The 25,630-nt window shown below is 53.2% G+C and overlaps 4 protein-coding genes across 7 annotated transcripts in view; 1 reads left to right on the top strand and 3 right to left on the bottom strand.

The window, feature by feature from the left end:
* The window catches only part of MMP24 (matrix metallopeptidase 24), a 43,949-nt gene extending 38,465 nt beyond the window's left edge, over positions 1 to 5,484 (top strand). The window contains 2 exon segments of the mRNA XM_087445355.1: positions 1,197 to 1,463; positions 3,452 to 5,484. Coding sequence (XP_087301481.1) covers positions 1,197 to 1,463; positions 3,452 to 3,789 — 605 coding nt within the window. The 3' untranslated portion in view covers positions 3,790 to 5,484.
* A 57-nt stretch (positions 5,485 to 5,541) lies between these two features.
* Positions 5,542 to 7,408, bottom strand: MMP24OS (MMP24 opposite strand). The gene is made up of 2 exons (XM_087445356.1): positions 7,237 to 7,408; positions 5,542 to 7,134 (listed from the first exon to the last, which is right to left on the bottom strand). Exon 2 carries the CDS (start codon positions 7,129 to 7,131, stop codon positions 6,940 to 6,942), a length of 192 nt encoding a protein of 63 aa, XP_087301482.1. The 5' UTR covers positions 7,132 to 7,134; positions 7,237 to 7,408; the 3' UTR covers positions 5,542 to 6,939.
* Positions 7,409 to 7,951: 543 nt separating this feature from the next.
* On the bottom strand, positions 7,952 to 16,534 carry EIF6 (eukaryotic translation initiation factor 6). Of its 3 annotated transcripts, none has more exons than XM_087445353.1 (7): positions 16,446 to 16,534; positions 16,115 to 16,233; positions 15,904 to 15,989; positions 11,757 to 11,932; positions 11,031 to 11,207; positions 10,654 to 10,835; positions 7,952 to 8,236 (listed from the first exon to the last, which is right to left on the bottom strand). In XM_087445353.1, exons 2-7 carry the CDS (start codon positions 16,219 to 16,221, stop codon positions 8,227 to 8,229), a joined length of 738 nt encoding a protein of 245 aa, XP_087301479.1. In that variant the 5' UTR covers positions 16,222 to 16,233; positions 16,446 to 16,534; the 3' UTR covers positions 7,952 to 8,226. The 3 variants fall into 3 exon arrangements, with proteins under 3 accessions (XP_087301479.1, XP_014642998.1, XP_087301480.1); XM_014787512.2 differs by having other exon boundaries at positions 16,417 to 16,488; XM_087445354.1 differs by having other exon boundaries at positions 16,327 to 16,452.
* Positions 16,522 to 24,579, bottom strand: SACK1C (scaffolding CK1 anchoring protein C). Of its 2 annotated transcripts, XR_015555601.1 has the most exons (5): positions 23,810 to 24,579; positions 21,126 to 21,293; positions 20,780 to 20,904; positions 16,713 to 20,279; positions 16,522 to 16,584 (listed from the first exon to the last, which is right to left on the bottom strand). XR_015555601.1 is itself a non-coding variant. In XM_004430482.3 (4 exons), exons 1-4 carry the CDS (start codon positions 24,344 to 24,346, stop codon positions 18,842 to 18,844), a joined length of 2,268 nt encoding a protein of 755 aa, XP_004430539.1. In that variant the 5' UTR covers positions 24,347 to 24,579; the 3' UTR covers positions 16,609 to 18,841. The 2 variants fall into 2 exon arrangements, 1 of the variants encoding a protein (XP_004430539.1); XM_004430482.3 differs by lacking the exon at positions 16,522 to 16,584 and having other exon boundaries at positions 16,609 to 20,279.
* Between the last annotated feature and the right edge of the window lie 1,051 nt (positions 24,580 to 25,630).

Genomic DNA, 25,630 nt, shown 5'->3' with positions numbered 1-25,630 from the left:
TGCCAAAATTGGTGGGGCGACAAGCCTCACACACATGAAGTAGAGGGTGGTACAGGCAACTGAAGACCATCCAGTGCTCCATGGAAGGCCATTCTGCCAGTTCTGTAAGAGCCAAGAGGGAGGAGGTCACAGGCTGGAGAGGCCAGGGAAGTGGGGCGGGGGAGCTAACAAGTATGGCATGCCTACCCTGTGCCCACCCTGTGCTAACTTGTTTCATTTCGATAGTCTTGACTTGGGCCAGCCCCAGAAGGTAAGGTAGTGAGAAGCGAGGAAAGCATTCCAAGGGGAAGGAACAGCATAGGTAAAGAAGTAGTGTGGGAATGTGCAAGTACATTCAAAGGGCCTGGAAGACCCACCAGACAGCCACGGAGCCCCACATTGGAGAGCTGTGAGAAGTGGCCTGGAAAGGTAGTTTGGGGCAAGTCCTGAGGAGCCCTGGTTGCCAGGCCAGAATGTGGTCTTGATCCATTAGGACAATGCCAGAAAGTCACTGAATGTTTCTGAGCAGCAGAGACCCATAGGGCAGGTGGCAATCCAATAGGGCGGAGGCGGGGAAGCCATTTCTGAGACAGCTGCTAGAGTTAAGAAGAGTGATGTCTAAGAGGCCCACACCAGGAAGAGTAGCGAGACTAGAGACAGCTAAAAAATTAAGCAGTCCTCATACAAGGCTGAGTACTGAGAAGAGAAGGAAAGAGAGGGTCAAAGGTGATGCCAGGACTTCTTGTTGGGGACCCTGGGAGGCAGAAGCCGACTTGGAAATGCCCAGAGGCTAGTGGGAGATCTGGGCACCTGAGTCTGGTGCCCAGGTCCAGAGGGAAAGTGGCTGTGGGCTGCAGCCTCAGAGTTGGGTGTCACTGGTGGAACGTATGGGGAGGGGCTGAGCTCTTCTGGAGAGGAGAGAGGAGCAAGTTATTTGACAGGCAAAGAGGGTGGGGCATGGAGCCTGGGCAGCATGGGGCAAGTTGCCCAGGATCTGTAACTGGCTTCTGGCTTCTTGCCCCCGCAAGCTCTGCCTGGGCTAAGGGACCTCAGTCTCCCAGCAAGAAGATCAAGCAGGCCTAGGGCTCTGTTTCCCCCTGACTCTCTGGCTCTCTGAGTGACTTCAGTCCCAGTAGAAGATGGGCAAGTGGCATTGGCCACAACCTCTGGCACTGAGTGACTGGGGAAGGCTGATCCTGGGCTCCTCTTGGCCACAGGTGACAAATACTGGGTGTTTAAGGAGGTGACGGTGGAGCCTGGGTACCCGCACAGCCTGGGGGAGCTGGGCAGCTGTCTGCCCCGAGAAGGCATTGACACGGCTCTGCGCTGGGAACCTGTGGGCAAGACCTACTTTTTCAAAGGCGAGCGATACTGGCGCTACAGTGAGGAGCGGCGGGCCACGGACCCTGGCTATCCCAAGCCCATCACCGTGTGGAAAGGCATCCCACAGGCTCCCCAAGGGGCCTTCATCAGCAAGGAAGGATGTACGTAGGGGCCTGGCTGGGTCGGGGGGGCTCTGATTTTATGTGAGTCTCAGCAGGGCCCACGGGCATACTCTCAGGGTATCTAGGTTTGAGCAACATTACCTAGTGGCAAAGACAACTGCCTCATATCTACCCATGTTCACACAGCAAATTAATTTTCTCTTACCAGCTACCAAGTCACACTTTCTCATCTGCAGGAATGATTCACAATTGAGAGATGTTTTCATAGACTGACGTCATTCCTTCAGATGGCATTTCTCAAACAGAGGTCCTCAGGTGTACTCTAGGGACTAGTTATCAAATCTGAAAAGCAATAATGGATACAAGTGGTTCAAAGGTGCTTTTTCACAAAGCTTGAGGGCAGGAAGATGGAAAGAGAAGCGTTTTTTATTTATGAGATATTTCCTAAGCTCCTCCTAGAGCCCAGGCTGGCAACCGTGGCTGCCATCAGGCACTCACAGCCTCTCCCCATCAGACTAGTCGCTTCACTAGAGGAAGGGCTGGGTCTTCCCAGGTGCAGAGTGGGTATCCATGAATGTTTGTTAAATATATCTCCACTGATCTGGCCAAAAGCACAGACTCTGGAGCCAGCCTGGCTAGTTGCACATCCCACCTCCACTTACCATGAGTCTGGGCAAATCACTTAAGTTTTCTCAGTTTCCTCATCTACAAAATGGGGATAATAATGGTACCTGCCTCATAGGGCTTTGCGAGGATTAAAGAAGACAAATTATGTAGAGCACTTAGACCAATGCCTAGCACGTGGCCCATGCCATATAAGTTTTAGTTTATGTCATCATCATCATCATCTCGTTGGTGTGTTTTAGTTTATGTGGAATGACACAAGTCATACATTCACACCACAATAATTACTGAGAGCAAGGTTGCGTGGGAGGGCTGGAGATGGAGCAGGGAACAAGACTTGTATTGCATCCCTGGCTTCCAGTCTAGAGGCAGAAAACAAATCATTTGTGCCAACAAATGCTATGAGGGAAAAAAGAATGCTGTGAGAGAGCAAGTAGGCACAGGGGGCCATGTTAGAGTGGGTCGCCGGGAAGGGCTCTCAAGAGATGTCACTGATAAGAAAACCAATGGGCACAGGGCAGAGCTGCTGTTTGGTGGCTCTCCTGTGTACCTGATGCTTTACACACGTGGTCTCGCTTTCTGTGGAGCCTCAGAGACAGATGACATCAAGGACTTTAGCCAATCAAAGTCCCAGCCAGGGGGAGCTGGCCAATAGGGGAGTCTGAGTGAGTTGCTTTGTAGACTGTAGACTGGCTGGGCCGCTAAGGCTGTTGCTGGGAGCCTTGGGGTGGTTGCCCAGTGCTGCTGCCTCCTTTCCTTCCAACCCCTCCCCCAGCAGTGTCCCAGAGACCTTGCATCTGTGTTGTGATGTGTGCCAAGCCAAAAAAACCATGATAATTGTGACAAGGTGGTGTCCGCTGTCAACAGAAGGAAAAATCTTGCTCCCTGCCTCCCTTGCCTCAGGCAGGAGCTGGACTGAGGCCCTGGAACTATGGAGACAGTACTGTCTAAGCCATAGTTGGGGGCTTGATCTGACCCAAGTCCGGGCGACTATGGGCACAGTGTGACAGAGCTGAGAAGGGTCCTGTCTGGGAGGCACAAATTGAACTTACCAATTCTACTTAAAGCCCCTCAGTGGCTTCCCAGCACCTTTGACATGACGAGTGGGTTGCTCTAGGTCCTGGGTGCCCCTTTCTGCAGCTGTGTAGGTCACACTTCATGACCCAGCCATACTATTTTCAGGGTGTGCCAAGCACTGCACTTTCCCCACCTGCAAGCATTCCAACACGCTGCTCCCACCACCTCATCAGCCCACCCCATCTTCAGAGCGCCTCTTGGGTCCTCCAGGGTGGGAGAGGTGCCCCTCCTCCATGGTGCCACAGCACCCGTGACCTCTCACACTGGCCCAGAGCAGCAGCAGGGGAAGAATATGGGAGTGGTGATGCTAGGCCCTGTTTCTACAGATTACACCTACTTCTACAAGGGCCGGGACTACTGGAAGTTTGACAACCAGAAACTGAGCGTGGAGCCAGGCTACCCACGTAATATCCTGCGTGACTGGATGGGCTGCAACCAGAAGGAGGTGGAGCGGCGCAAGGAGCGGCGGCTGCCCCAGGACGATGTGGACATCATGGTGACCATCAACGACGTGCCGGGCTCTGTGAATGCCGTGGCTGTGGTCATCCCCTGCATCCTGTCCCTCTGCATCCTGGTGCTGGTCTACACCATCTTCCAGTTCAAAAACAAGGCAGGCCCTCAGCCTGTCACCTACTATAAGCGGCCAGTCCAGGAGTGGGTATGAGCAGCCCAGAGCCCTCTCTGTTCACTCGGTCTGGCCAGCCAGGCCCTTCCTCACCAGGGTCTGAGGGGCAGCTCTGGCCACTGCCCACTGGGGGCAGCAGGGCCCTAGGCCAGGGGTTGTGCAGCTGAAGTGGTGGGTGTATTGGCCTAGGCTGAGCATGGGGCAGGGAGTGATGGCGGCTGTGCCCCAGGGTGGGTGTCTGGCACCCAGCTGCCAGCCTTCTGTCCTGGGTAAACTGTCCCCGACTCAAGGGAATAGGCTAGGCCCCATCAGGAGGCAGGGACCATGCCAGGAGGAGGCCTTGTGGTCACTGCATCCTGTGGTGTCCATGAGGCACCACAACTCTGTTCCTGGCTGGACCCAGCACCTTCTGTGGGAAGCCAGCACTAGCGCTCTCAGCCCATCTGGGAGATGCCACCAGTCCTGGTTCCCCCTTGCCAACACCTGCTGGTCAGATGTCCCCCAACCCCCACCCCACTGTCCTCCAAGGCTATAGCACCCCTGCTGCCAAAATGGTGGGCAACAAGTCTAGGTTTCCCTTGCTGGCATACAGCAGATCCCTCAGGAAACCTGCTCCACACATCAGGGTCTCCTCTGAGACCCAGGATTTAGGATCACATGCTGCAGGCAGGGCTGTGGCCCAGCTGAGTCTGACAAGGACCCAGCTGTCACATCGTGAATATTTATGTCCTGTCACTACTGTTTAAAGTCCCATTCTGCAAAGGCTGCTTGAGGCTTTAGATGAATTATAGGTGACTGTCTTGGTGATGAGGCCAGTGAGGCCGGCCCTCCTTCAGGTGAAAAGGACCAAGGTGCTGCTAAGGCCACTCTAGCGCCCAGACCCCCCAGGAGCTGAGCCCTGCTCATGAGGCTAAAGGGCTGGGGCAGCCCTTCCCACTTCTGGAAGCCAATCTGAGTTTGTGACCATCCTCCACTCCCCTCCCATTATCCCTATCTCTCTTCCCATTCCCCCAGTCCCCAGCCCCGCACCAGCCTATTGCTTGTGGCGTGGGCGCTCAGCCTGACTAGTTAGGTGAGGTAGAAATGGCTCCAGGCCAACATTCTCATAGCCTTGGGGTAAGGGACCGAAGGGAGCCTTCTGAAGTACTGAGAGCCCACAGTTCTAGCTACCCTGAGGCCTACTCAATCTCTCAGCCTGAAAGCCGTGTTTATACCACAAGTTTGGTCCTTGCTGACCCAGCTCACTGGTCCCATCTTCCTGCATTGCTTTTGGGAAAAGGGCACCCCCAGCTGGTAGCAGCCCCAAGCCTAAAGGTCTCTCTTTTTGACCCTTCTTGGGACGACCCTTCACTGTCTCTGGCAGGAATTCCTAGGGCTCAGCTTGCCTCACTCCAACCCAGTGGAGGTAGCCCTGCTGGTTACTGAGAAGCCCTAGGCAAGAACAATGGGTTCAGTGATGCCCACTGGCTCTCTGCCAAAGCCAAAAGGAAGTATCAGTCTCCAGGGTGCTGGCAGGGCCTCAGATGCCACCTTGGCCCTCTGAGCCTGCATGGGCCTTGCCCCCAGTGACCTCTGGGCTTTGGGTCAGCTTAACCTATAGCAGACAGGGACTCCTGCTGCTCAGGGAGCTATCTCAAGAAAAATCTCTCTTGTCCCAGAGGCACCTATGTGGGTTCACTGTGTTCCCTGTCATCATCCTTCTGTTTTTTCTCATTTTGACCAAGGGCGGGCTCCCTGGGGTGGGTGGGGAACAACTGCGGAGATATTAGTGATTCATAGGTTTGTACAGTGTTTTATACTTCACAAAGCACTTTATTAGCTCACACCTGTCCACTCACATCAAACTCGTGTAGGCCCTGGGAGGCCGAGGGTAACTCTCACCGTGCCCTCAAATGAAGCACAGAGAGGTTGTTACTTGCCCAGGCCATCCAGTGGGCTGAGTGGGCCTTGGGTCCCCACCTGTGGACCCCTTTAGGGTCCAAGATGAGATCAGAAGTGTCTCTTTTATCCATCTTTTCCTGGCCTCCCTTCTCCCCTTCCTGGTCCCTCTCCACTCCTCAGGTTGGTGCTCTCACTTCTAGGCCCCCCAGGCTCCCCGTTGGCTCCTGATACTACTGAGGCCAGCTGAGAAAGAGCAGGAGATGGAGGCAGGCAGCCCAGGCTGCAGATGTGAGGGATGCAGGGCCAGGACCAGAGAGGGCCCAGCTTGGAGGCTTCCACTCAGATTCTCCTGCCTTGTGGTCATCTGTTTGTCCATCACCCCAGGACAGGGCAGTCAGTCAGAGGGGCAAAGCATTGGGGGCCCCAGAGCCCAGCTTCCCCTCAGCCTGGGGAACATCACAGCATTTCAGTGTCCGTCACATTTTAAACTGATCAGCCTTTGTAAAATGTTTTTTAAATCATTTCTAAATAAAACAAAAATACAGAGTGTGTCATTTCCCTGGGATGCGGGAACAACAATCAAGTTCTGAGAGTGGCCTTAGGAAGCTTCTGGGAGAAGTGGACCAGGGTGCTTTGGGGGTGTCCGGGAGCTGCCCCACGCATCTCATCTGCCAGCCCAGCAATCAGATGTCTTCCCTCTCCAAAAGGCTGGCTGTGGAGGCCCAGTGTTATTGGGGTCCGAAGAATACATACTGATAATGGCTCACTGGGATCCAGGATAGAGGAGCAACCTCCCCTAGGAGTACGGGGAGGGTCACTGTGACAAGGTTTTCTCTGAAGTCAAGGCACATGGTGCCATGACCAGAGACAAAAGCAAGAGCCCAGTTCTCAGCAATAAGGGGCAGACAAGGAGAGGTCAGGTCAGCAGCCTTGGGGTCTTACCAGGACCCCTGGTCTGGTTCTGGAAGCCAGTGACAGGAACGGCTGCCCGAGGACCCAGACGGCTGGAGAAGGGGTGGGAGTGAGCACGATGGTCTGAGCTGGTTTGGGAGCAAAATGGGAAGCAAACAAATTCGGGGTGGCGGGAGCGGCCAAAGGCGAGACGGCGCCCCATGGCAAGGCTGTGGAGGCGGCCCTGCCAGGACTTCCTTTCAGTTCTCCGCGACCTCCAGATTGTCAGCGCGTCTCCGAGGCGCCGGGGGGTACGGTAAGAGAGACACCGGGCCGTGGGGAGAGACGACAAGGACGGCTCAGGCGAGGCGGACAGAAGGACAGGAGGCGGCGGGCGGAACTGCGAAGGGCGGCGAGTCAGTACCAGGAGGTACAGACGATGAGGAAGCGCACGTCGTCCAGCGGCCCCCAGGCGCCGGGCTCGGGCGGAGGCCGCTGAGGGCCCTCGGGCGCTGCGGGCTGCGGCTGCGGCTGCGGCTGGGGCTGCGGCTGGGGCTGGGGCTGCGTCGGCTGCGGAGCGCCCTGGCCGCCGCTCACCTGAGCGCCCATGGTCTGCGACGGGAGAAGCCCGTCAGGCGTGGGACCAGCCGCACGCCACACCAGCACCCGCCCTCCCGCGGCTCCCCAACTTCTCCTCCCCTCCCCTCCCCTCACCTCGCGCAGTCGCAGCCGGAGCCCCAGGTCTCAAGATCCCAGCCTTGGCTTCCGCGCTCTGCTAGCCTGCGCTGCGGCGCCGGAAGGAGCTGGCGCCGTGACGTCACCGCGCACCGACCCCGCCCCCTGGTCGCCAGAGCGGAGTTCCAGGCCCCGGGAGCGGGGCGGAACAAGCCCGACCCCACCCACCAACAACCGACCAATCCCACCCCATCGTCCCGAAACCCCGCCCTGCGCGCGGCCCAGAGATTTATGGAGCCGCCCCAGCTACCAACGACCCTCTCGGCCGCTACCTGGCTCCACGCCCACTCAAGCTCCTAAGGGAAGGGGTCGGCAAAGGTTGGTCTACAGCTGTTGAGGGCACCTGGCAGCCAGGCGAGCAACCTCCATCCACCTTGGGTCAAAGAGGACAACACTGCCCTGTCGCCAGGTGCCTTACAGGGTCCTCATATGGGCCCAGGGGAGAGCTGGAACAGATTCTTATCCTTTGAAGCCCAGAGCATAAAGCTGAAGTTGCCTGGGAAATGTTAGAACTACAGTGGAGTGCTTCCTCTTGCCCTGGGATGAAGCCACCCATCCTGATGATGGGGGAGGAGGGGTGGGAGATTGTGGAACCGACGGGTATGTGTGCATCCTACCCCACCTTCTCCCTGGAAGAATGGGGGTGGGGGATGGGTGCGGGCTGAGGCCCCCAAACAACATATTCACAACAGAATGACCAGAGGCAGCTGCCCTTTAATGGGGTAGCACAGGATAGCAGAGCTTTCAGCTAGGAGCCACAGGGCCTGATAGCCAGCATGATGTGGCAGATTTTTGCAGAAACCAGACTCAAGAGATAGAAACAGGTGAAGAAGGACTGGGCATCCAGCCAACTCAGTCCCAGTAAGCTCTCTCCCACCTCCCTGACAGCATCCAGTACAGACTGAGTAGGGTGTGGAGAAGAAGCCAAAGGTCACAGCCAGGAACCCACGGAACAGCATGGAAGGTGACTCAGGCGAGGCTGGGGAGAGAAAGGAAGGAGCGTCATCAGTAGGTGCTTCACGGAGCACACCTCACCCTTCATTCTCAAGGTGCTTGCTTCCAGCCTTAACCCTGGACCTCTGTTACAGTTCAGCTCTGAAGAGCAACACTCAGCCCCTTCCAGGTCCCACTGCTCCTATGAGTCACAATCCAGTCTAGAACTCGCAATGCTTTAAAAGCTAAAAGTAATTCCTTCCCCACTCAGGTGGGTCAACTCAATTTATTCAAACTGTTATTGATCATAAACCAGAGCCTCAGGGAGCTCAGAGAGGGGAAGGGATGTGCCCACACCACAAATCCTCTAGTGGCAGGGATGGGGCCAGAACATTCTTCCTGGAGGTGATAATCATGTGCACGATTATAATACTAAAGTACGTATTCTAATCACCAACCTGATTCCTTCATTGTGAGGTCTCATGGGCACCTCAAACTCAATGTGTTCAAAACCAAAGGAGGCTAATGAGTTTTGTCTCTTCCTTTTCAATACCCATTTCTTTCTTATCCAACTGCATAGGCTAGGACCACCAGAATAATGCTGACCAGTGCTCGTGACCGTAGGCAATTCTGCCTGACTTGAATGGCAGTTTCTGAAGTTTCACCCTTAAATGCAACATTTGCTGTAGTTTTTTAGCAGGTACTAATTATCAGGTTACAGAAACTTATTTCTGTTCTTAGGTTGCTAAGAGGTTTTTTGTTTTGTTCTTTAATTAAATGATTAATTGTGTAAGTACTGTCTTTTGTGTGTGTGTGTGAGGAAGATTAGCCCTGAGCTAACATCCGATGCCAATCCTCCTCTTTTTGGTGAGGAAGACTGGCCCTGGGCTAACATCTGTGCCCATCTTCCTCTACTTTATATGGGACGCCACCACAGCATGGCTTGACAAGCAGTGCGTTGGTGTGCGCCTGGGATCCGAACCTGTGAACACTCGGGCCGCTGAAGTGGAGCGCACACTCTTAAGCGCTACATCCCCGGGCCAGCCCCTTGTACTGTCTTCTTTATGAGATTCTATATTCCAAAAGGACAGGGAGGGTATATTTTATTCATCACCACATCTGACACATGATAGGTGCTAAAAAAAAAAAAAAAAACCACCAGTACCACTTTCCTTTTCAGACCCTTTCAACTGCTCTCTAGTGTTGACAGCAGAGTTTGTCAGTGTAGTCCCAACTGCCCCATCAGATCACCCAGGAAAGCTTATTAAAAAAACCACACGTGGCTGGGCACCACTCCAGACCTAGGGAATCAGTATCTGAGAAGTGACACCAGGAAGCTACATTAGCAAGCATCCCAACATACAAAGCTCAAAACCACAGGTCTACAGTCAAAACTTCTTGACATGGGTATTCAGAGTCCTCAATACTCTGGGAATACCACCTTTCCCCTTCGCACCTACCACACTTGCCCATCTCCATGCCTGTCTGAAGTGTTTCCCCACTCCATCTCTGCATATTCAAATACCTACTCCTTCCCTGAAGCCCACATTAAACGATCTGTCCTCCACAAAACCTTCTTGGATCCCAGAACGTGTCTCATTGGAGCTTCCCAAGCCACTTAAGGCACTTTTGCTTTCCCCTTTGAAGGTAGCTGAGTTATGTGTGGCCACTACATCTTCTCTCCCCTGCTGTACTGTGAGCCCCTAGAGGCAGGACATAGGACTAAGGTGCCTGACTATCCCACATGGAGCCTTGTCCGTAGGGCTCAATGAACATCAGGTGAATGAATGAAGGAGAGAGAGTGATGGGAAATTTTGCTCCTGATAAGTAGGGGGTCTGTTACTTGGCACTAGCTCTACACTTTGGGGTTTCTATCCTCATAAAGACCCCTGTGCTAGTTGGGTGTGGCATGATTTGAGAAGGATCCTCAACGGGGGATGAGAGAGGGAGAGGCTGAATATCCAGCACCTGCTGCTTATCCAAAAAAGGGATTATAGAGCCTCACACCCCGGAATCTCCTGGGTTAGGGCCCAAGAACCTGCTTTTTAAAGAAATCCACAAAACTCCAGATGATTGTGATTTTGATGTAATCCCCAGCCACCAAGTCCTTTATGCATCTGGGGTCTCCTCAGTTCCTAAGAGCAGCCTCCCCTCCTCTCAGTAAACAGCTTTTTTCTGGTTCTGGCTCTGGGCTGCTGGCTGGGGACAGCGGCACACAGGCAGATACAAACTGCAAAACAATGTGGTCAGTGATGAAATGACGGATCAGAGGGGATACTGAGCTGAGCAGATGCTCAAGCATTGCTTGCTGGCTCTACCCTGTGACTGCTCAGCAGTGTGCAGGTGTGCCCTCACACGCAAGGAGAACCTATCAGTAGGAATATTGTGTGGCTCCCATTCTAGGTGGCATCTCCTTCCCCTACCCGCAAAAGGCAGAAGAGAGAGAGGCCCAGGCCCAGATACCTGTCAATGAGGGAATCCCGCATGCTGGTAGCAATGGTGCTAGGCTGGGCTTCGTTCAGCTTGAAGACACTCTCCACCACTGACAGCTCTGTGCTGGTTGTGTCCAGGCCACAGAAGGCACACCAGTCGTTCACCACCATCCCAGCAGCAATCACCTCACTGCCTCGGTTCACGGTGCCCGCCTGCCAAGGAATGGGCTCAGGGTGGGTCACTGTACCAACAGCCAAAGTCTCTCCCCTCCCTCATAAGGACTCTACCCAAACTCTGCTCCCTGACATGCAGCCCTAATCCCAAACTGTGGGAGGTAATAACCCAGATTCCTGAACACTGGGCAAAGAGATGTGCCTCAGCAGGAGACAGAGAACAGGAATGCTTACCACAAGGGGGACCTGAAGAAGAGAGGACAGCTCATCCTGGTCTTCAATTGAAGTCTTGGGATGTACCAGCCCTCCCTGATTGCTGAAGACACAGTAGCTTCCTACTAGCACCTGGTCAGCCACTGTCTGTCTGAAGACTTCCACCTTGAGCACATCAGCCAGGATTTCCTCTGTTTCCTGTCAGCCGAAGTATTGTACTCAGGGCCCAGAACTTGCAAGTCAAAGAACCTGGGGCCCTCCACAGCCAGAACCACCTGGGGCTTGGTTCCCTGAGCCCCTCATTCCTCTGCTACGTAGCTACATATGGAAGCTTCACCCAGAAAAAGGAGGGGATGCAGCTTAGAGCAGAAACTAGGGCAGCTATGGAGTCCCTGATATCCACGCATGCCCTGAACAGCCAGGGGCTGGTCTTCACATCACCCTCTTCCCTCTAACCCACACTTAAAAGAGTTCAGCTGTCAATCTCTCCTGGCCCTGGCTGCAGGACCAGATGGATCAATCTCCCTGATTCTGAAGGATTAGTACCCTTCCCAGCTTCCTTCTGGCACTGACCACACCACGGAAGGCCTCTATTATCACTATTCCAATGAGTGCCTGAAATGTGAGAGCCAGGTATGAAGAGAAACCACAAGAGACACCCCTAAGTCCTGACTGATAGGCAAGAATAGTGGCTAACCACTGACTAGGCTGGTCCTGTGACTCTTGGGCCAAACTGGGCTGCCTCACCCGGTCTAGGTCTGGGTGGACCAAGGCCACGTAGTCATTGCAGGTGGTGACATTGCCCAGGGCTGAGAGCCGCTCCTCCACTCGCCGGATCTGCACTGAGTCTGGGAGGCTGTTGCGAATGTGTTGCAGCTCCTGGTCGGTGGTGTTGTTGGGCACCAGGAGACCGTGCCTATTCCCTAGAGAGACCCAAATCAGGGGGAGTAGGAGGGGGTGGCAAGGATGGACCATGAATACAAAAGATGTCTGCCATACTCTGGGGGCTGAGGATACAATCCAGCCCAATTAGCTTCCCCAGGAAAGCTTTAGGCCCAGACCCCAGTCCTCCAACCCACCGATCCATACAACACCCAGGGGGACCAGAGGTCCCACTGGGCAGGCCAGAGATGGCCCAGGAGTCTGTCCCAACATAACCTGCCCATTTCGCCATCATCAACCAGGGGGGACCAGGACTAGCAGGAAAGGCCCTTGGCATTAGTTGTACATCTTGCTACTTAAAAACTGAGCTAATGCTACACACCACCTACCAGAATGGCTAAAATTTTTAAAAGAATATCAATACCAAGTGTTGGCAAAGATATATGGAGCAAGTGAAACTCTCATACACTCTAATAGGAGTGTAAATTGGTCAACCACTTCAGATAATTATTTGGCATCACCTAACACATTGAATATTCACATACCCTGTGACCCAGCCATTCCTCCTCTAGGTATTACACAGGCATACCTCGTTTTTTTGTTCTTGGCTTTATTGCAATTCACAGATATTGCATTTTTTTACAAGTTGAAGGTTTGTGACAACCCTGCATCAAGCAAGTCTATCAGCGCCATTTTTCCAACAGCATTTGCTCACTTCGTGTCTCTATATCACATTTTGGCAATTCTCACAGTATTTCAAACTTGTTAATTATTATTATATGTTATGGTGATCTGTGATCAGTAATCTTTGATGTTACTATTGTAACTGTTTTAGGGCGCCACAAGCTACACCCATGTAAATGGTGAACTTAATAAGTGTTGTGTGTGTTCTGACTGTTCCACCAACCAGCCATTCTCCTCTCTCCCCCTCCTTGGGCCTCCCTATTCCCTGATACACAACAATATTGAAATTAAGCCAATTAACAACCCTGTGATGGTTTAAGTGTTCAAGCGAAAAAAAGAGTTGCAGGACTCTCACTTATATCAAAAGCTGGAAATGATTAAGCTTAGTGAGGACATCATGTTCAAAGTCAAGACAGGCCAAAAGCTAGGCCTGTTGTGCCAAAGAGTTAGCCAAGTTGTGAATGTAAAGGAAAAATTCTTGAAGGAAATTAAAAGTACTACTCCAGTGAAAACACTAAGGATAAGAAAACAAAACAGCCTTATTGCTGATATGAAGAAAGTTTTAGTGGTCTGTATAGAAGATCAAACCAGCCACAACATTCCCTTAAGCCAAAGCCTAATCCAGAGCAAGGCCCTAACTCTCTTCAATTCTGTGAACGCTGGGAGAGGTGAGGAAGCGGCAGAAGAAAAGTATGAAGATAGCAGAGGTCAGTTCATGAGGTTTAAGGAAAGCAGCCATCTCCATAGTATAAAGGTGCAAGGGGAAGCAGCAAATGCTGATGTAGAAGCTGCAGCAAGTTATCCAGAAGATCTACCTAAGATAATTAAGATGGCTACACTAAACAACAGATTTTCAGTGTAGACAAAACAGCCTTATATTGGAAGAAGATGTTACCTTGGACTTTCATAGCTAGAGAGAATGAAAGAGAGAAGTCAATGCCTGGCTTCAAAGCTTCAAAAGACAGGCTGACTCTTGTTAGGGGCTAATGTAGCTGATGACTAAGTTGAAGACAATGCTCATTTACCATTCTGAAAATTTTAGGGCCCCTAAAAATTATGCTAAATCTACTCTGCTTGTGCTCTATAAATGGAACAACAAAGCATAGATGACAGCACACATTTATAAAATGGTTCACTGAACATTTTAAACCCACTGTTGAGACCCATTGCTCAGAAAGAAAGATTCCTTTCAAAATATTACTGCTCATTGACAATGCACCTGGTCACCCAAGAGCTCTGATAGAGATGTACAACGAAATTAATGTTGTTTTCGTGCCTGCTAACACAACATCCATTCTGCAGCCCCTGGATCAAGGAATAATTTTGACTTTGAAGTCTTACTGTTTAAGAAATACATTCCATAAGGCTATAGCTGCCATAGGTAGTGATTCCTCTGATGGATCTGGTCAAAGTAAACTAAAAACCTTCTAGAAAGGATTCACCATTCTAGATGTCATTAAGAATATTTGTGATTCATGGGAAGAGATCAAAATATCAACATTACCAGGAGTTTGGGAGAAGCTGATTCCATCCTTCATGGATGACTTTGAGGGGTTCAAGACTTCAGAAGAGGAAGTAACGCAGATGTGGTGGAAATAGTAAGAGAACTAGAATTAGAACTGGTGCCTGAAGATGTGACTGAATTGCTACTCTCATGATGAAACCTTAATGGATGAGGATAACTTTAACTTCTAAGGATGAGCAAAGAAAGTGGTTTCCTGAGAGGGAATCTACTCCTGGTGAAGATGCTGTGAAGACTGTTGAAATGACAACAAAGCATTTAGAATATTACATAAACTTAGTTGATAAAGCAGTGGCAGGGTTTGAAAGGATTGACTCCAATTTTTAAAGAAGTTCTACTGTGAGTAAAATACTATCAAACAGCATCACATGCTACAAAGAAATCGTTTGTGAAAGGAAGAGTCAATCGATGCAGCAAACTTCACTGTTGTCTTATTTTAAGAAATTGCCAGCCTTCAGCAACCACCACCCTGATCAGTCAGCAGCCATCAACATCGAGGCAAAACCCTCCACCAGCAAAAAGATTATGACTCACTGAAGCCTCAGATGGTGGTTAGCATTTTTTAGCAATAAACTATTTTTTAGTTAAGGTATGTACATTATTTTTTTAGACATAATGCTATTGCACACTTAATAGACTACAATATAGTGTAACCATAATTTTTCTATGCACTGGGAAATCAAAAAATTCCTGTGACTCACTTTATTGCCATATTCACTTTCTCGCGGTAGTCTGTAACCAAACCCACAATATCTCTGAGGTATGCCTGTACATCCAATAGAAATACCTACACGTGTTCACTAAAAAACATAGCAACTCTATTCATAATAGACCAAACTGAAAACTACCCAACTACCCACTGTCAAGAGAATGGATGAATACACTGTGGTATACTTACACAAAACTATACAGCAACAAGAATTAACAAACTACAATTACATTGTGACAACAATGACTAAACCTCTGCCTACGTCTGCAAGGCCACAACTTGGAACTTCGGAACTCTGTGGTTACTCCCATCATTAAAAAAAACACCCCCCGCCAGGTTAACTTCTCTCATTACGTAACAACTTACTTCAAGTCCTAAGGTCATGATTAGGGAGCAGCGTTTCAAATGAATAAGAAAATACTGAAAAGGCCAAAGTCACTAGGCTTAAGATAAAAAATAGAGGAACAAACTTCTATAAGGGGTGGCAATAAAGGGAGACAGATCCAGCTCAAAGAAAGGACCAATGGCCTGAGTCAACAGTGCTGAGAAGTAGGGGAGTAGGGTGGGATGCCACTCATAGACGTGCTAAAGGGAATTTAAGATTTAAATGGATAACTAAACAGGATGCCCCAGAATCTTAGCTTATCGTTTTTTAGAAGCAGAAATGGATGCTCAGAAAGAGGAAGCAACTTGCCCAGAGTCAGCGGCAGGGGAGAGATGACATTCTAATCCTCTCTTACATTAGGTGTGGAACTTAGTGAGTCACTTAGGCTCTCTGAGTCTCAGCTTCCTCCTCAGTCAATTAGGCCAATAAGTCCTCCCTCCCAGGATCTTCGTGAAGAAGGAATAAGAACAAGTGTAATACTGAAAATACTTAATGTTATTTGCTATTACTATGATCCGGAAGCCTTCACCAGAGGTTGTCCCTGATCTGCTGACACTTAAGACTAGGTCCGGCCCAGCTCTGAGAGATTCTACACTCCCTGGAGATAATGGATGAAAGCCTGGAAACCCCTAGGTCACTCCGGGGCCCCTCCAAGAATATAAAGGCACTGGGAAGCTCCACTCCCTCCCTCGGCGTCTTCCACCTGGCTTACCCACACACATGCGCCCGATGATGCGGCAGCCAGCGATGGACGCGTGCACCACGGGGATAGTATCGGCGAGTTCGCCCTCGAACACACTGTAGGGACATGGACTCGGTGGTCACGGGGCTGAGGGCCCGGTGCCCTCACTCTGCCGGGGCCCCTGACTCGCAGCACCCCTCTCCGCCACCCACCCACACAGGTCCCCGGGCTCCCGCCGCACCTGTAGAAGTTCTCTGACCCTCCGATGGCCACCAGGCAGTACGTGTTGGTGAGTTTGGCAAAGCAGCCGATCTCACAGTTGTTCTCGAACGACGCTCGGACCGCCATGGGGCCTAGGGGCTGCGGGGCCGAGAGTTCAGGGCTGGCGGACCGTCTCTCGGCCCCGGATCTCTCAGGCCCCAACGCGACGCCACCCCTCTCGGCCCCTCAGACCTTGGGTCCCGCCCACTGGGCCCCTCCAGACTCAACGGCCCCGAATCCTCCAGCCTCCTCCCCTCACGATCCGGGACGCCCGGGGCTGACCCTTCCGGTCTCCTTCCACACGGGCTCACCAAGAAACCGCAAGCTCTTCACGCGGGCAACAACTCCTCCTCTGCCTCAGGAAGGTTTCCGTTTCCTCCTCCGCCTTGGGAGACTTCCGGGAGAGCCCGGCGCACGCCACCACGCATGCGGCCACTCTAGCTCCAGCCCCTGGGATGATTCTCTGGTTGCAAACGCACTGGTCGCACCCCCGCCTGGCTCCGCCCCCATCATGCTTACGTGCATCATTCATCATTCATTCATTCAGAAGATTTTTAGGAGGTGCAATCGACCCAGACCTGTAGCTGGTTGGAATGTGAGGCATGAAAGAGAAGGAGCCAGAGATGTCTCGCAGAGGATGGGTTGATGGAGGTATTTACTGAAGTAGAGCCTGAGGAGGAAGAGGTGCGAGCAAGGTGATCTGCCGAGCGTGAGGTGCGGGACAGACATCCAGGCCAGATCTGGAGCCCAAGGGAGAGCGAAGGGCATAGGAATGAGGTTTGGGGCTGAAACCTGGGGTGGAATGAGGCCCCACCCTCACCTATGGAGAGGGTGTTCAGTAGGGAGGAGTGAGAGGACAGAGCCTGGAGAAGGAGGTGTGGCTGGAGGAGGAGGTGTGGCCAGAAAAGTAGAGGAAACCAAGCTGAAGGAGGTATTGGAGAGAGGGGAAGATGGATGAAGCAGGGTCTTAGGGAGAGGTTAGAAGGGGAGAGTCTAAAGTGGGCAAGGGTGTGGGGCTGACTGGCTTTCACTATGTGCCTCTTGCACATGCCTGATCACTCATTCAGGAGCCACCTTCCATCTCCAGGACAGATAGTGGCAGTAAAGGGACCTACTCTCGTGGATAGGATGAACTTGGCCCACATTTTGTAGAATCTACAAAAGCCCCCAGGGTCTCTCAGAATGTCACAGCAAGGGCAGAAGGGGCTTGGAGCCCCTGGCCTCCCCCCAGCCCTCCTGTGGGCATCCACTCCCTTCAGGGAGCCCTCCATAATTAGCATGAATGGTGGCCTTCCCCTGCCCCCAACGTGCAGTTCCATAACTCTGCCTTCCTCAGGAAACACCAGGCTGCTGCTGGGTTATAGCATGTCTGCCTTTATTGGTTTGTGTCATGTATATTCTCCCAGACAGGTGGTGAGCTCAGGAAAAGGACCCAAAACCGGTCAGACTGTGCTTCTAGGGACACAGCAAAATGATGTGTGTGTGTCAGAGTGTCTGGGTGTCCACGTCCTCTACTTGTCCTCCCCAGTTCACTTCAGACTCACTCCCTCAGTCCTCTCCCTGGCCTCTCTTCACCTGGTTCCCTCTACCAGGAATTCCTCTTACTCTCTCCTCCATCTGTCCAAATCCTCCCCATCCTTCAAGGCCTGGCTCAAAGGCTTCTCCTCTGAGAAACTTTCCTCACCACTCCACCATCACCACTACTCTCTGCCCTTCGTTCTCTACTACCCTCTGTCACTGGTCAGCCTTTAACTAGATACAGCTGTCTTGCTCACCAATGGTTTATGCATTTAATCCTCATCTCCCAGGGACTGAGCCTGATTTATTTGCTCAATGGCCTGCCCAGCACAGGGCTGGGTACACAGCTTAGGTTAAAAAAGATACTGGTTGGTGCATGTGTACCTCCATGTTTGTGTGTGTGTGTGCATGTGTGGTTATGTGCATATTTATGATCTGTGGATCCTTAGGGGTCTACGGTGTGCACCGAATGCATGTATTTTGTGCCATTCCTTTAGCCAAATGACATTTATTGAGCACCTATAACTAGAATTTTGAGTGTTTTGGTCTATCACATCCACCTATGTGTACATATTGTGTGTTTCTATGGATATACAGTTTGTGGGTGTGAACGCTGTCAGTGTGCTGTGCATATTGTGCAGGCATTTTGGGCATCTTTGTGATGTGTGTATTTTGTGTGCATGGAGACATGTGAACTGTTGATAGTGTGTGTCATGTCTGTGCAAAAACACAATCTTAAGAGATCAGAGACACAGGTTTGGGCCCCTACTCCTCCACTTACTTGGACCTGATTCCAAGCAAGCCATCAAACTCTCTGGGTCTCAGCTTCCACATTAATAAAATAGAGAAGATAATATCTATGATCCTAGAATTGTATACCTGCTAGAGGTCTATATTGTAGAATGTTGTGAGGATGAAGGATAAGAAGTAACTGGTATGAAGTGCCCAGCACAGAGGCAAATGACACGTGCCCAGTAACAGTGGGTTCCATTTCCCCGAGTGTGTGTGTGTGTGTGTGTGTGTGTGTTTAAGCAAGAATCCTCAGCCCACGGAGTGTCCAATCTGAGCTTCTAGACACCTTCTCCTCCCCATGCAGCCCCTGCCCAAGCTCGCACCCCAGAGTCTGGGACTTGAGCAAGTCTAGAGTCTCAGTGGATGGAGCACGGACGTGTCCCTGCTGGGAGCAGGACTAGGACTCGAAGCGGCTTCGGAGCAGCCTGACCTTGGACTTGTTGTACTTAGTGATAAGGTCCAGTTTGCTGTGACCCAGGGTCAGTCGTTTCTCATCCTCAAGGAGGCCATTGCTACTGCCATTGCGATGGCCACCTGTGGGGCCCCCCGGGGGGCCAGGGTCAGGTCCCGGCCTGGTGCCCTGCAATTGATGATACTTTGTGATGAGGTCCAGCTTGCTGTGGCCCAGAGTCAGCCGCTTCTCATCCCCAGAGCCCACTCCAGCCTTGCAAGCAGGACTTGGTCCGGGGAGACCACTGGGCCCAGGCCCCTCACCCCGGAACGGGCCAAACTTTGTGATGAGGTCCAGCTGGCTGTGGCCCAGGGTCTGCCATCGCTCATCTGGACCCTGCTTGCCAGCCCTGGCTGAGGAGTTAGCTTCAAGAGGCACTCTCGAGCCCCCAGCCTTGGGGTACTGTACCAGGAGGTCCAATTGGCCATGACTGTGATTTGGGGACAGCCTCTTGTCCTCTGGAGTCCGATCGCCAGGTCTGGGGGAACCTGACTCAGGGGCACCCTTGGCACCCTGGGCCCGGGGCAGAGGATCCAGCTGGCTGTATCTCTGGCTTGGGGACAACCTCCTGTCCTCTGGGGCCTGTTTGCCAGACCAAAGGGAGCCTAAGTTGGGAGTAACCCCAGAATCAGGGCCTCCTACTTCTTGGGCTCTGGGGAAGGGGACAAGGAGATCCAGCTGGCCATGGCTCTGACTCAGAGACACCTTCTTCTCCTCCACCGTCTCCAGGGCTGTGCCAGGTACCCAGCGACCTCGTGGGGGGCTGGGCTCCTGGCTTCCTGGGAGCCCATTCTCCGGGAGACGGGACAGGGCTAAGATACTTCGGGGGAAGGGGAAAAGGGGGCGTGAGCAAGGGAGCAGAGATGACCCCACTGCCAGGGTCAAGGGGCTGGCACTATTGTGGTTGAGGGTGGGGGAAGACTGGGACCATGGGGACATTCCCAGCTTGCCTAGGTTGGCCCTGTAGGGCCCTGGTGGGGAGCCATGGTTAGGGTCTGACATCTGGTGTTGCAGAGTGGGCTGACCACTGGCCTCGCAGCGGGCAGGGCCTGGGGATGAGGACCCCATACCCATGTCACTGCAGCCACCGCCTCCTGGTAGAGCGAGGTAGGAGTGGCCCATGAGAGGTGAGCATTTGATGCTGCTGAGGCTGGTGCTGGAGGGCGATGAAGATGTGGGGCTGGGGATGCGGGGCCTGAAGGCCAGGGCCACCGGGGGAGGGCACGATGCCCGGGAAGACAGGTGATCCTCACTGCCACAGAAGCCCTCCACAGGTTGTGACTCAGCATACAGACAGCGGAACTCCCGGTCAAAGTCTTCCACAATGCGGCCCCTCAGCTGCAGCACCATGCTGGTGTGGGCCTGGCTGCAAAGCCAGGTGAAGCTGGGGGCAGAGGGTTGAGGTCAGGACCCTGGGGCTAGGCAGGAGTCAGAACAAGGGGAGCATACCAAGACACTGGATCAACTCCACCACCACAAGGGCTCCAGTGAGGGGGCAGAGCTCTGATTCTAGCGTGTGCTAATCCTAACTCTGGTTAGTGGACTTGGGCACATGGTTTCCCATCTCAGGGCTTCAACTTCCCCATCTGAAAAATGACCAGGGGCAAGGTTCCCAGAAGTCCCTCCATTTCCAAGGTGCAATAGTTATAGTCTATGCCTAGGGCATTAAGGTAATCCTTTCATAGAGCCAGCTCCTCCAGGGCCCAGCCTGGGGCTGTCTTGCTCCCCACACTGTCCCCCAGCCCTGCACAATGCCTGGCACACGGCAGCTGCTCAGTCCATGTTGGAAGAATGAGGGGGAGTTCAAAGATGTCAGATCCCAGGTGTCCTTGCTAGCCAGTGACCCAGCCCCAGGCAGCTCTACCCTCCCTTCCACTTGCTCACCTGTAGCTGCCCGTCACCACCTGCTCACAGTCAATGATGACGAACTTCTCCAGGGCCTGCCCTGTGAAGCGGCGGCCTGCCTTGCTGCAGTACGTGTCCCCACATGTGCTCCGTACACGCATGTTCTGGGCCAAGGAGGGAGGGAGGTTGGAGGGTGACCTTTGAGAGAATGGGGCTCAAGCCATGTCTAAATCCCATGGGGTCTCTGACCTTAAGCAGCTAAGGAAAGCCAGTCCCGCACTCCCATTGACCCGCAATGTTCACGGACCACCCAACTGACTCTTCTGCCCTCCCTGACTCCCCACCCCAACCCAACCCTTGGTTACTGCCCCTGTCCCTCACTGACCGGCAGGTGCCCCCCATTGAGGTCCATCTTGTAACACATTTCCAGGAAATGCCTCAGGTGCTCCTGAGCCAGGAGCAGGTAGACGGGGACACCACGCCGGTTCGAGGCCTCCATGAGGTCACATAGAAGCTCCATGTCGGTGAATATGTCCATCACCACAGCCACCACCTGGAGGAGGGAGGGGGAAGCTCATCCCTGCCTGGGGCATTGCCCAGCCCAGGGGATCCCAGGAAAAGCACACGACTGAAGATCAGGAGGCCAGAGCCTGCAAGAACACCTGAACTAGAACGGCTTTTAGCGATGACCTAGCCCAGGAGTTCGTAACTCAGACACAGGGAGATGTCACTGTCTTGAACCCCCAAAAGTTGTTTGAAAGTTTTGGTGTGCATTTTTCTGAAGACAGAGTGTTTATCTATCAAAGATGTCTGTGGATTGGGGCCGGCCCGGTGGCGCAGTGGTTAAGTGTGCGCGCTCCGCTTCGGCGGCCCAGGAGTTCGCAAGTTTGGATCCCAGGCGCACACCGACGCACCGCTTGTCAAGCCATGCTGTGGCGGCGTCCCATATAAAGTAGAGGAAGATGGGCACGGATGTTAGCCCAGGGCCAGTCTTCCTCAGCAAAAAGAGGATTGGCAACAGACATTAGCTCAGGGCTGATCTTCCTCACAAAAAAAAAAAAAAAAGATGTCCGTGGATCAATTGCACTGGTCTAAAGCTCTACTCTACATACGGGGAAACTGAGGCCCAGAGTGGGAAGGCTGTCAGAAGCATAACCCAGACCCCAATTCCCAGTCTAGGTCCTCACAATCTCCCCACTAGCTCGAGCCCCAGCTCTGGCCCAGGGACTGTCTGTCTGAGGCTCTCTTCTCAAGAATCAGAGCTCCAAGCCAGTTATTGGGGTCTTCAGTGCTCTTTGCCTGACCTGCCTCAGTTTCCTACTGAAGCTGCAGAGGTCTGGTGTGACGTCTTACACCCATGGACTCCTGCACTTCCACCCATGCCAACTGGGACCAAGTTTTCTGCTGAGCTGAGGGGCTGGGGCTTGTGGCCTCCCTCATACAATGGGCTTCCTCAGAGACGCCCTAACAAACCCCTGGCACAGCCAAGTCCCCAACTGCCCCTTCCCATTGCATATCTGCTGTGAGAACCTCCTCTCCCAGTCCAGGCCAAGTGCAGGAGGTACAGAGCAAAGCACTCCAGCTCTGGAGCTAGACAGAACTGGGTTCGAACCTGCACTCAGCTACGTCTGAGTGATATGGCCTTCAGCGAGTTGCTTCACCTCTGGGAGCCTCAACTTCCTCATCTGTTAAATGGAGATAATGATAGCTACATCTCAGAGTTATGGGGAATTAAATGTGAAAATACTCAACACACAACAGAAGCTCAATAAATGTTCCTTTCCTGCTGCCTCCTTAACAAATGAGGACGTTGGGCTGCAGGGAAAGGGAGTACTTCCCAAGGTCGCTCTGAGTCAGGGACAGCCTGGAGCGGAAGCCTGGCTTCTGGCCCAGAGGTGAGGGTCTAGATGGGGGGTGAGGAGGGAAGGCACTAGAGGATGCCCTAGTCCACAGCACAGGCCTGGCCAGGGGTAGGGGAACAAGGACAGCAGGAAAGATCAAAGGTGCAGGGGTGATGACAGCAGCCACCTCACTAATAACTCCATTCCCGGTGCCAATCAGGCCTGGCCCTCCCTTGCCTGGGGTGCAGGCGGGCTTGCCAGGGAGGCTGTGGAGGTACAGTGGGATCCCAGCATCCTTGCTCCCGATCTCTGCGGCAGGAACCTTCCAGGCTGCTACTCCAGACAAGGGCACTGAGTCTAACCTACCTCAAATCCTGCCTGGGGTCATCTGACCCATTCCCCTGCCTCTTAAGTCAGAGGTCAGGGCTCCAGGAGTGAAGTTGTGCTCGTCTGTGGCTGGAGCCTTCCCAGGCACGGACCACCCCTACCTGGTCTCCTACTTCTCTTTCTCCTGGGCCACTGCTCCCCATCCCTGAGCCCAACAGCCTCCACCCCTCTTTCCTTTTGGTGCAGAGCTAAAGGCCCAGCCCTCAAGGCCATGCCGAGGCCCAAGCACCCTCCCCTGCTTCAGGCCCAGCTGGAGATACAGTGCATGAGGGGTGAGGTGCAGCTGGGGACATGTGTCAGGAGGTAGGGCCGTGCCTGCGGCCCAGGGCCTGGTCAGGACCCCTTTCTCCCTGAGCCCTGAGCTCTATTTCAGCAACTGACTGGACCTCCATGATCAAGTCCCAGCCCCTCTCTGGCCTCAGTTTCCTCCTCTGTAAGTCAAGGGAGTGGCTCAGATGTCTACCTAGGTTGGGGTTCTTAGTTTGAGGATCATAAACCTTTTTGAGAATCTGATGAAGGCCCTGGACCCTCTCCCAAGAAAGGTGCAGAGGACCCCTCCCTGCAATATGCACAACTTTGCATGCATTTTCAGAGCTCTGTGGAGTCCCTGAGGCGCATCCCCTGGTCTATGCTTATCCATAATGTTCTGGAGTGCCAAGGGCTTGCCAAGGTGAATAAAACACATGCCCACCCTCCAGGAGCTTGTGAATGATAGAGGCCAGAGGTTCTAGTCTCAGTGCTGCCCCTAAGCTGCTGTGCGGCCTGGGGCTGGTCCCTTTCCTTCCCTGGGCCTCAGTTTCCACATCTGTGAAATGAGTATCTGAAGAGATGAGTCCCTTACCGTGCGGGCCTGGCTGAAGAGGAAACGCAGAAGGTCCTTGATGTTCTTGGCCTTGTCCCGCTGGAAGTGCACCACAGCCTGTGTGGGGCTGAAGCCCGTGGCCTGTGGAACCTCAGGCCAGCCCAAGTCCAGGTCTGGGGGCTCTATATCGGAGGCCATGGGGAAGTAAGTGCCTGAGGTGACTTCGGAGAGCAGGCTGAGGTGGTCGGGCCCTGAGGCCTCCAGTCCCTGGGCCTCACTGAGCTCAGGGCCCGCGCACACATGGCTGGTCATATAGTCCATATCCAGGGCACTCAGGAAGGGCAGCTCCCGCTCCTCAGAGATGACCTGCAGGTAGGCAGCCTCACCCCGCTCCAGGAGGGCGTCGGCTGCCAGCCGGGCCGCCTCACTGTGCTGTAGCACCAATGGGGAGCTCTCCCGCCACCATGGCCGTTTCAGCTCCTCCACCCGGTCCCGAAGGGGTCCTGCCATGCTCTGGGCTCCCAGGACCCCAGGCCCTAGGCCTCCAAACATACCTGCCCACCTGGCTGCCCTCATCCTCCAGCAGGCTCCATGGCCTGCACCTCGGGCTGGCTGCAGCAGGAAGAAGATACTAGCAGAACCACCTCCTGCCTGCCTGCCCTGTGCGTGGCAGGGCCCCCAACCTGTTGCCACCCTAAGTCAGAACCATGCTCCACCCCATTGCCCCTGGCTTCTGAAACCTGTCAGGTCAGCCTCACCTGTGTGCCTGCTGTTGGGACTCGCCCGCCCAGGGAAACTGCAGTGCCAGACTCTTAGCACACACTTCTGCACCCTCCCCGCCCCACCCCAGCATCACCTGCCCCATCCCCACCAGGCTCCCAGCAAGTTTCCTCCAAATCCTGACCTATAGAGCCCCCATGGAGGTTGGATTATGGTCCAGAGGGGCCTGGCCCTGCTCAGGGCCACATGTGCACGTGTGGGCGCGCACACACACACACACGCACCTACACAGCAGGGTGGATAAATGACTCAGGACACCAAGATAAAGACGTGAACACACAAGCAGATGGGCTGACTGACATAGTGACATACACAAACATAGACTATAGGCTGATATATGCAGACCACACACTTTTTATCCACCTCACGTAAACTGACCCAAACACTAATTCAGAGACTAGCCATAACCCCAAACATACCATGATGGATATCGCAAGCCTTGGCACACCTGCACACAGGCCCTAAATAAGAGCTGAACAGAATGTCACACGGAACTGTCAAAGACATCAACACCTATCTGTCTCCCATCCAGGCCTCTCTTTGCTTCTATAATGGCCCTGACACTCTCCACCTCCATAACTGTGGCACTCATAGTCCCCTGCCCCACCCCCACCCCGGCTCTGAGCCCATCCTCCAAGGGTTTAGAGCAGTGGCTCTCACTATAGCCCCCAAAATAGCCGAGAAGTGTTGAAATGCATATCTCCGGGTTCTATCCACCTGAGATTCTGATCCAGAAGGTCTAAGTAGGCTGCTGGAGCCTGCTTTTTAACAAGTGCCCCTGTGCACCTGGGGCAATGGGCTGAGGCCCACTCCTGAGAAATGCTGTTCCACATGGCTATGTTTCCATCACCCTCAAGTTCAGGGAAGCTCTTAGCTTGGTGAGGGCTAGACCTCAGCCTTCTTCCTCTCCTCAGGGTCTGAGTATTAAACAGTTAGTGAGAAAGTTTGTTTCTGAGCATGGGGGACACACTGCAAGGTCAGGAGACAAACAGAGCAGGCAGGTTTCTATTCTCTGCCCTCAACAAGGGCCACAGTCTCAGAGTCTTCAGGAGCATGGGTGAGAGGCTTTGCTCTAGAGAT

This window comes from Ceratotherium simum, chromosome 21 (genome assembly GCF_057802395.1).
Source record: "Ceratotherium simum simum isolate JZ-2026a chromosome 21, ASM5780239v1, whole genome shotgun sequence".
Classification (NCBI taxonomy): Eukaryota; Metazoa; Chordata; class Mammalia; order Perissodactyla; family Rhinocerotidae; genus Ceratotherium; species Ceratotherium simum.
The sequence above is the reverse complement of the archived record's forward strand: the minus strand, read 5'-3'. Positions and strand labels throughout refer to the sequence as shown.